This window comes from Cebus imitator, unplaced genomic scaffold (genome assembly GCF_001604975.1).
Source record: "Cebus imitator isolate Cc_AM_T3 unplaced genomic scaffold, Cebus_imitator-1.0 Scaffold449, whole genome shotgun sequence".
In the NCBI taxonomy this organism is placed as follows: Eukaryota; Metazoa; Chordata; class Mammalia; order Primates; family Cebidae; genus Cebus; species Cebus imitator.
Genome location: NW_016107764.1, coordinates 1,460,694 through 1,470,505, shown reverse-complemented (window position 1 = coordinate 1,470,505; position 9,812 = coordinate 1,460,694). Strand labels below are relative to the sequence as shown.

The following is a 9,812-nucleotide window of genomic DNA, read 5'->3' as shown; positions in this document are numbered from 1 at the left end:
ACACACACACACAGAGTATGCCCGCGCAGACACACACACACACACAGACACACACACACAGTATGCCCGCGCACACACACACAGACACACACACACACACACACACACAAAGTATGCCCTCGCAGAGGTCGTTTCCTGCTCCCCGCCCCGCTGAGCTCCTCAGGGCCTCTCCTCACACAGGACGGGGCTTAGGCCTCCCATTTCTTGTCTGTCCCTTGGACACAGAATTCCATGTTTCATCCCGTGTTCACGTGGCCTCGGGGGTCAGTGCTTCCTCTGCAGTCGCAAGGGAAGAAAGCACCCCAATTTCTTTCGGCATGCCGTGTTAGCCTTTTGCTGAAGACGTTGTTTCATAAGGAATATCTGAATTTCATTTTTAAAGGAAGTGTTCAGTCTTGCAAGCGGGACGACACTGTGTTCAGCCCTTCCGTGTCACCCTGCCACACCTGCACACCAGGCTTGGAGACCGGTCCACAACGAGCCCGTTTCTGGTGCTGAGTCTCCTCCAGGAAGCTTTTCCCAGCGTCCCAGGCCCGATCAGTCCCTCACAGGCTACTGTGGGAGCCCATATCTTCCCCAGTTTTTCTACAGTGGCTTCATATTAAAAACCTTGAGGGTGGATGGTGGCCTTGCCTCCCTCCTGTTCCCCTTGGTGAGGTGCGCATGGCTCGCTGTGCCGTGCCAGGCCACACACACATTACACCGTAACCCTCAGCAAACAATGCGGGTTCCTTAAGGGCCCAGGTCACATTTTGCAGACCAGGAAGCCGACTCCGAAAGAGGACAGGACTCACCCTGAGTTGGCGGCTGACAAGCCTGGGGTTAGCCTTTGGAGCTTATACTGCATTTGAATGCACTCCTCATTCCTCTTGAGCTCTGGCCTCAAAGGACTGTGTTTCTGTGTGCCACGTGCAAGTAGGCCTTTGGCCACACACTCTGCATGGAGTTGGCAGAAGCAGCCATGGGAAGGACGTGGGATGGAGGCTGGAACTCCACGAGTCCATCCCCAAGTACTGCAGGCCTGCAGAGGAGTGAGGGAAGGGACACCCTAGGCCTGTCCCTAGGGTGTTGGGGCAAGCAGGTTTCAGCCCTCACCTCCCTCAGTAGCATCTTACTGGGTGAAGCGCATTGCTGGCCCTGACTCCTCAGGCTGCCTTGGCCTCACAGGGGTGCACCCACTGTGCCCTGCCAGTCTGCTCGGGTCTAGGGAGAGGTGTGGGATGTGGTGCAGAGTTTTAGGAGAAGATGGAATTGTCCAGCTGGAAGGGATGAGAATGACCCAGATCCTCTTTATACAGGAGGTGGGTGAGAAGATAGTTCAGAACTCTAACAGAAAGAAGTGATTGATTAGAGCCAGGATGTTTCTATGCCGTTCTTTATACTGGTCAAAGATGTGTATGAAACCTACAAGCACAGGTTTCATAGGGTACACGGCTGGCCCAGAAAGAACCCTTGCTCCCAGAGGGCCATCGGGTGTCCAGGCATTTGCTTCTGGCCTGGATTCATCATTTGTTCATAGAGCCTCTCAAATTAGCAAATACTGAAGAAGCCCCTGCTCTGGGCTGGCTCGCTCCCGTGTCCTCTGGGCATGCATGTGTGAGTGAGGGTGGGCGGCTGTGTGTGTGTGTCCAGCAGGCTCCGAGGCCCTGCCGTGGTTATGGGGCCAAGTGGATGGGCAGCGCCAGAGCCTGGGGTTTCTGAGACCAGCGGCTCAGTGTGGCTGCCTGGGGCAGGGTGCCCTGAGCTGAGCGTGAGGAGTTCCTCCTGGAAGAGGCCTGGAATGGTCACAGCTATTTGCTGCGGGTCCTCATAGATGCGTGTGAGCGTGTGCGGTGTGGGAGGTCGGGGCCTATTGAGAAGCTGGCTGCACCTCTTAGCCCTTGGAGGAGCTTGAGGCCTCCTGTTCTGGAGAAACTTCCAACGCCTCGTTTTCTAGAGGCAGTCTGGGGCTGTGTTGGCGAGAGGAGTTTGGAGGGCTGTTCCAGATGGGGTTTGAGGGCACGGTTTCAGAAGGGGTTTCTAAGATCTTCAGCTGGGAGGGTTGTGAAGATTCCTCCTCCCTGCCTCCCTCCACCCCCGCCTCTGCTCTTCCGGGAGGAATAAGGGATTTGAGAAGGTGGCTAGGCCAGGCAGCTCAGCAAGCAGTCACAGCAAGAAACTGAGTCTGGATGGGCGGGAGGTTTGTTCTTGGGTCAGCCCAGCATCTGACTTCCTGGCTTCTCTGATGGCCTCTGCCTGAGCGCTTCCCCAGGAGAGGCCAGGCTGCTCCTAGGAGAGCCACTTCTGGTTTCCAGCTCTAGCGAGTGGCTTCAGTTTGCTTGGTAGGAGTTGGGCGGACTCCAGCTGAGCAGCACACCCGGGGGCTGGGCAGGACTGGGCTGCTCCCGAGGCTGCCCTCTCCCCATGGTGCATGCTAACGCCTGCGTGGGGCCTCTCAATGGCACTTGAGTTTCAGCTGGAGCGTCCCGGTGAGGCTAGAGGTGTGAGGATGCCAGGGGCATCCCAGTGAGGCTAGATGCTTGAGGATGCCAGGGGCGTCCCGGGGAGGCTAGAGGCGTGAGGATGCCAGCGGGGTCCTGTGTGCGCCCATTGCATTCCTCTCTCTTCCCCTTCTGCTTTCCAGCCCCTGAAGTGCTGTGCCTGGAGAGACCATTGTGGACCCTGGAGAGGCCCCTGCTGTGTATGCCGTAAAACCTTGACCACCCCAAACCTGGTCAGCATTTGAGGGGAGCCGCTGCCACAGTACCTACAGAGAAGGCGGGGGTTCCAGCTGTGCGGAGCAGCAGAGGGACATCTGACAGGGTCACCTCCCCTGCAGAGAGAACTGGCAGCTGACCGTGCTGCTGGGAGCAAGGGCCTGGGTGTGTAGAGCCTGGAAGGCAAGGGACCCCTGAGGCAGCAGGTGGAGCGCGTGAAGTGGGGAACCCGGGAGGGACTGGGGCTGTGCTCAGGACCAGCAGAGCAGGCAGGCAGAGTGGAGAGGGAGAGACTGAGGCCCGGGAGGGGAACAGGAGGAGGGGGAAGGAGCGGCAGCAGTCCAGGCCAGGCGTGTGGCCTGTGAGCGCTGGAACCAGCCACCCCTCCCCATGGCCTCCAAGCCGGCTGCCGGGAAGAGCAGAGGGGAGAAGCGGAAGAGAGTGGTGCTGACGCTGAAGGAGAAGATTGACATCTGCACGCGCCTGGAGAAGGGCGAGAGCCGCAAGGCGCTGATGCAGGAGTACAACGTGGGCATGTCCACCCTCTACGACATCAGGGCCCACAAGGCGCAGCTGCTCCGCTTCTTTGCCAGCTCGGACTCCAACAAGGCGCTGGAGCAGCGGCGCACGCTGCACACGCCCAAGCTGGAGCACCTGGACCGCGTCCTGTACGAGTGGTTCCTGGGGAAGCGATCCGAGGGCGTTCCCGTGTCAGGCCCCATGCTCATCGAGAAGGCCAAGGACTTCTACGAGCAGATGCAGCTCACCGAGCCCTGCGTCTTCTCTGGAGGGTGGCTTTGGCGCTTTAAGGCCAGACACGGCATTAAAAAGCTAGATGCGTCCAGCGAAAAGCAGGCAGTCGACCACCAGGCAGCGGAGCAGTTCTGTGGGTTTTTCAGGAGCTTGGCTGCGGAGCACGGGCTGTCCCCCGAGCAGGTTTACAATGCTGACGAGACCGGCCTTTTCTGGCGGTGCCTGCCGAATCCCACTCCGGAAGGCGGGGCCAGGCCCGGCCTCAAGCAGAGCAAGGACCGGCTGACTGTGCTGATGTGTGCCAACGCCACAGGCTCCCACCGGCTCAAGCCCTTGGCCATCGGGAAGTGCAGCGGCCCCAGGGCCTTCAAAGGCATCCAGCACCTGCCCGCCGCCTATAAGGCCCAGGGGAATGCTTGGGTGGACAAGGAGATTTTTTCCGATTGGTTCCATCATATCTTCGTGCCGTCGGTGAGAGAGCACTTCCGAAGCATAGGTTTGCCGGAAGACAGCAAGGCCATTCTCTTGCTGGACAGCTCCCGGGCTCACCCGCAGGAGGCCGAGCTGGTGTCCAGTAACATTTTCACCATCTTTCTGCCTGCCAGTGTGGCCTCACTAGTGCAGCCCATGGAGCAGGGCATCCGGAGAGACTTCATGAGGAACTTCATTAACCCTCCAACCTCCCTGCAGGGCCCCCACGCCCGCTACACCGTGAACGACGCCATCTTCAGCGTAGCCTGTGCCTGGAACGCGGTGCCCGGCCACGTCTTCAGGCGGGCCTGGAGGAAGCTGTGGCCGTCGGTTGTGTTTGCCGAAGGCTCCTCGTCTGAGGAGGAGGTGGAGGCAGATTGCTTCCAGGCGAAGCCCCACAACAAGTCCTTTGCGCACATCCTGGAGCTGGTGAAGGAGGGCTCCTCCTGCCCCGGACAGCTTCACCAGCGCCAGGCTACCGGCTGGGGTGTAGTGGGGAGGGAGGCAGAAGGGGGACGGCTGCCTGCACCCACATCGCCAGCAGAGGCAGTGTGGAGTTCAGAAAAGACTCCAAAAACCAACCAGGATGGTGGAGGAGACGCCGGTGAGGGTGAGGAGGCCGCCTGGGAGCAGGCAGCCGTGGCCTTTGACGCAGTCCTGTGCTTTGCGGAGCGGCAGTCGTGCTTCAGCGCACAGGAAGTGGGGCAGCTGCGGGCGCTGCGCGCTGTGTTCCAGAGCCAGCAGCAGGTGAGGAGGCAGCATGGCACCCTCAGGGCTGTGGTCAAAGTCGAAGCCCTCCAGGAGGGCCCTGGCGGCTGTGGGGCCATGGCTTGCTCTCCCTTGCCCTGCTCATCCACAGCATATAACAACTGATGGCTTGTCTGCCTGGCCCTGGCCACTGGCCCTGTTTCGCCACGCACACTGGAGTGGCACGGTCCTGTGCCCCAACTCCACCCGAGGCAGAAGGGCGTGTGCAGACACTTAAGAGCCCTTCCAGGAGCAGTTGGCCCATGGGTGTGGCTCAGGTGCTCAGGACGGTCCGGGCCCGAGGTTCCTGTCAATACAGGTTTTATTTTATACTTGCCATGTCATCCGGAAGTGAGAAAATGTTTTGGACGGGTCCACCCTAGCCTAGAACAGGTCAGAGCCTCACCCTGGCGGGAAGGGGCCAGGCTGGGCCGGTCTGGCTTCCTGTTTGCTGGCTGACCATTGTAGTATCGGAGGGTGGAGATGTCTGTCCACTTGGAGAGAAGTTGCCCTCCAGGAGGCCATGGCCCCTGCCCGCCACCCCTGGACAGGTTGTGTATGTCCCAAGGCCCACCTCCTGCATCTCAGAAGGCTCTCTCCCCTGGGCTGGCGGCCATGCCTTTGCTGGGTGGACCCCGAGTGCTGTGTCTGAGGGCAGATGGCCAAGAGCTGGGACTCAATTCTTGGCCTGCTGGTGGCTGAACAGGCCGCATGTCTCACTTCAGTCATGGCCTCAGGCAGCAGAATGACTCTGGAACGATCCTCTGTTATGCACAGATCTGGCCCCAAGATGTGGGGGGCCCCACGGAGAGTTGACATGGTGGAGTTCCCTCCCGGGAAGAAAGTAGGAACGGCTGAGCAGGCCCTGCTCATCACCCAGATAGAGGACATGGACCCTGCGTGGTATTTTGGCATTTTGGCGCAGAGTCCGATGTACCATATTGCCCAGAATTTCACTTATGGCCTTTACATGAATCCGTCTTCATCAGACATTCAGAGATTAGTCTTAGGGTTGCACACAAGTCATTGAAAACCATGCAACTGGCTGCTTAGATTCCCAGCAGTATTTGTGCTGGTATCCCCAGCTGTTAACCACGTTAGTAATACTTTTGGGGAGGACTTGTCTGTCCTGGTAGTTTCACAGAGGCGGTTGTGAGAGGATGTGGTTATTTTCTCCATGTCTGTAGGTGCTTTGCAGAATCTCCATTTCAGGGGCAACACTCACTGCCTGCAGCAGAGATTCCAGAACACCCTGTGTCCACAGGGATAAGCCTTGTCTCTGAGAGACCATGAAATAAGTGTATTCTTTTTTTTTCTTTTTTTGAGGCAGGGTCTCACTGTGTCGACCAGGCTGGAGTGAAGTGGTGTGATCACAGCTCTTGGCAGCCTTGAGCTCCCTGGCTTGAGTGTTCCTCCCGCCCCAGCCTCCTGAGTAGCTGGGACTAGGGGCGTGCACCACCATGCCTGCCTTTTTATGTTTTTGTAGAGACGGTCTCACTATGTTGCCCATTCTGGTCTTGAACTCTTGGCCTCAAGTGATCCTCCTGCCTCGGCCTCCCAAAGTGCTAAGGTTACAGACGTGAGCCACAGCACTTGGCCTAAATAGGTTTTTCTTGCTACATTATTTTCAGTGCTTTGCCCTTGAATTCGCTTTCCTTCTTGAATTCGTATCATTTGGCAAAGTCAGCATGTAGTTTGCGGTCCAGCGTCTGCTGCTGATTCCACTGACACCTTTGCTCTCATGAGGAAGAGGACTGGGCTCGCTGCGGTTTTTCGTATTTTCATGTCTGCAGACATGGACAAAAGTCCTTGCTGACAGAGCCCTGCCTGTGTCCTGGAAGTGTGTGTTTCTTGCTTTGAACGCCTGTGTGAAGTTATAAAAGCAAGCAGTTTTTAAAGATCTTGGTGCCGAGTGACAGGCCCAGTGGTTCCCAGCTGAGCCCCAGCTCCCAGCCCCACATGCTTGCTCCTTTGCCCGTGTGTACCACGTGTGGACTCAGCTGCAGCCTCCACTTCCACACATGGACCCTCAGACCTTGCACATTTGTTTCCCTTTCAGGGCAGTGATGATGACATGAAATGAGGTGGGGTCCTTCCTGTTTAGAGATGAGACGGGGCAGGGAGGGCAGGTGTGAAATTGCTGAGGGCAGAGCCAGACCCAGGGCTGCCTGTTGAGTCCAGCAGGGACCTGCTCCTGGTGACCAGCCTCATGTTCTCCACTGCTCGTTCCCTGCCATTCACCAGCTGCGTGACCTTGAGCAGTGCCCTCCGGTGTGAACAGAGGTGAAAACACTCCTTTGCCAACCTTTTTAGGACCCAGTCATGTGTGAGGCCTTGAACCTCATTTCAGTTCTGTGGTGGTCGTGAGCCTCTGAATCTGCGTGGCCCCTGCTGGGTCCTGGTCTCAAAGGCAGCATGATGGCCTCCCTGCTGCGGCCTTACACCCAGCGGGTAGATCCTGGGAGGCCCAGTGGCCATGGCTGGGCCCTCTCTTGGAGAGCCTGATAGCACAGCCTTCTCCACACCCAGGCTGGCTGGGAAGCGAGAGACCAGGTGCTCGAAGGCCCTCTGTGTCTGCGGGTGGTCCCGTCCCACACAGGCCAGGATCGTTGGGCCTCCCTAGCAGCCAAAGGAACTGAAGTCCAGACCATGGAGTGTGTTGCCCAGTGTCAGAGCCTGGTCTGCTCTTGGGTCAGGCTTCCTGCACTGATCCCAAGTCACCCTGAGCCAGGGTATGTCCCTGGGCCCATTTCCTCTCTCGAGATCTTGGGCTTCCTATTTCACATGTGTGTGCAAGGAAGACCTGTCCTCTAGGCCATGAGGCTTGGTGGGAGGAGCTGCCAGGCAGGAGCCAGGACTTGGCACCTGGCCAGCCTCTGTTTCATTGCGTCTTGATGGGCTGTCAGTTCTGTAGAGAAGAAATATACTAGGAATCCTGTTCTTTCTCCCGCATTCTCGCTGGCAGAGGGAAGTGGCTGCACCCCCACAGCGTGGACATTCTGACGCTCCTCCACAAAGCAGCAAAGTTCTGTTGTTTCAGGAAACTGCTCCTTGAGGATGTGGTAGTGACCTCACCAGAGGAGTTGGCAAGTCCTAAGTCCTGCCCAGAGGCTTCTACAGAGACACAATGTTGGAGAACTTCTGCCACAGGGCAGTGTGGGTAAGACCCCTCTGTCCCCACCAGTGTGGCTGCTCTCTCCATGACCATGGTGTTCAGGACTGCATGTTTGTGTCCCCCCCAAAGTTTATGTGTTGAAACCTTGACCCCCAACAGGGTGTTGGAGGTGGGACCTTTGGAAGGTGATTACACTTAGCTGAGGTCATGAGGGGAATCCCCCCCAATGAGATTAAGTCCTTATAAGAAAGGAAGGAACTAGAACGAGCTCACTTTCTGCTGTGTGAGAACACAAGAAAACAGCCATCTTCAAGCCAGGCTTGGTAGCTCATGCCTGTAATCCCAGCACTTTGGGAGGCCAAGGCATTAGGATTGCTTGAGCCAAGAGTTTGAGACCAGCCTAAGCAACATGATAAGACCTTATCACTTTAAAAAAAAAAAATAGAAAACTGCCATCTGCAAATCAGAGAGAGCCTTTAGCAGACACCAGACTGCCAGTGCCTTTGATACTGGACCTCCAGTCCCCAGACCTGTAAGAAATTAGTTTCTGTTGTTTAAGCCACCTAGCCTGTGGTATTTCGTTATAGCAGTCCACATTGAGACAGGCAGTCAGGGGAGAGCAGAGGCTCCAGCCTGCTTCTGGTCTAGGCAGTTCTGCCATTGCCCCCCACTCCCCAGTGCCATTCATGGGCCAGGCCGCTGGAGGACTTGGCATGAGTAAAGCATGCCTCTGTCATTAAGGTTCACCTGGTCTCAAAGTGGAAGCAAACCCACACCGCCCAGCTTGACCCAGACAGAGGCGATAAATACAGAGCATTTCATGGCCAGGGCCTGGGTCCTGGGGGAGTCCCACCCTACCCTAACCAGTGCCAGTAACAGAGGGACCCTGGAGTTGTGTACACAAGATAGCAGCCTAGTTCTTGCCCACATACTAGCCAAGAAGGGAAATCAGGGCCGGTGAATCAGCTCGACTGTCTGGCAGAGCCAGGCTCCTGCCATGATCTAGTTTGAACATTTGTCCTTTCTAATCTTATATGGAAATTTGATCCCCAGTGTTGAAGGTGGGGCCTGGCAGGAGACGTTTCTGTTACTGGGGTGGATCCTTCCTTTATGAGTAGCTTGGTCACATCTTTTGTGGTAACAAGTGAGTTCTCACTTGGTTAGTTTCTATGTGAACTGTTTGTTAAAAAGAGCCTGGTACCTCCCTCCCTTCTTCCTCCTCCTCTTACCATGTGATGCTGCTCCCTTTGCCTTCCATCATGAGTGGAAGCTCCCTGAAGCCCTCACCAGAAGCAAATGCTGGCACCATGCTTCTACAGCCTGCAGAACTGTGAGCCAAATAAACCTCTTTCTTTATAGATTACCCAGCCTCAGGTATTCTTTTATACCAAGACATGCCATGTGTATCTCATGATGGGAGCCGCAGGGTTGAAGGTGTTGCGAGACAGCTGCTCTGATCCCCACCACTGTGTCTGCCTCCAGAAAGCACAACACTTCCTTGGTATGCACACACCACTTCTGCTCCTGTCCATTCGGCCAGGTCCCAGTCATGTGAGTACAACTAGCTACAAGGGGGTCTGGGTAGCATGGTTGTAGAGGATGAGTGAGCGAGTATAGGACTCATCTAGCAGTGAAAGTTGGCCCAGGCCTTGTGCCTCCATGCCCTTGCCAGCAATTATGTCTGAGCCCCCCGCTCATCCCTGTAAGAAGAGAGCAGGGGTTCCAGCCTGCTTCAGGTCCAGGCAGCTCTGTAGGCCTCGAGGATGTGGCAGTGACCGCACCAGAGGAGTTGGCAATTCCTAATTCCTGCCCAGAGGCTTCTACAGAGTCGGTGTTGGAGAACTGCCTCATGGCAGTGCTGGACAGAGGGCAGACTTAGGAGGCAAGCTCAGGGTGTGAGGGATGGAAGCAGGCAACAACACTTAGTGGGCCTTACGTGTAGAATAGGGATTCTATGCTGAGAGGCGAGCCCAGGAAGCCTGGGGTTACTGATCCCCCCACCACCAAACACTCAGTTCCCAAAGTTAGGG

General features: G+C 56.6%; 1 protein-coding gene across 2 annotated transcripts in view; it reads left to right on the top strand.

Moving 5' to 3' along the window:
• JRK (Jrk helix-turn-helix protein) overlaps positions 1–9,145 on the top strand; it is a 10,830-nt gene extending 1,685 nt beyond the window's left edge. For both annotated transcript variants that reach the window (XM_037732437.1, XM_017511473.1), the window contains exon 2: positions 2,624–9,145. In XM_037732437.1, coding sequence (XP_037588365.1) covers positions 3,087–4,793 — 1,707 coding nt within the window. In that variant the 5' untranslated portion in view covers positions 2,624–3,086 and the 3' untranslated portion in view covers positions 4,794–9,145. The remainder of the gene's footprint in view (positions 1–2,623) is intronic.
• Positions 9,146–9,812: the final 667 nt, after the last annotated feature.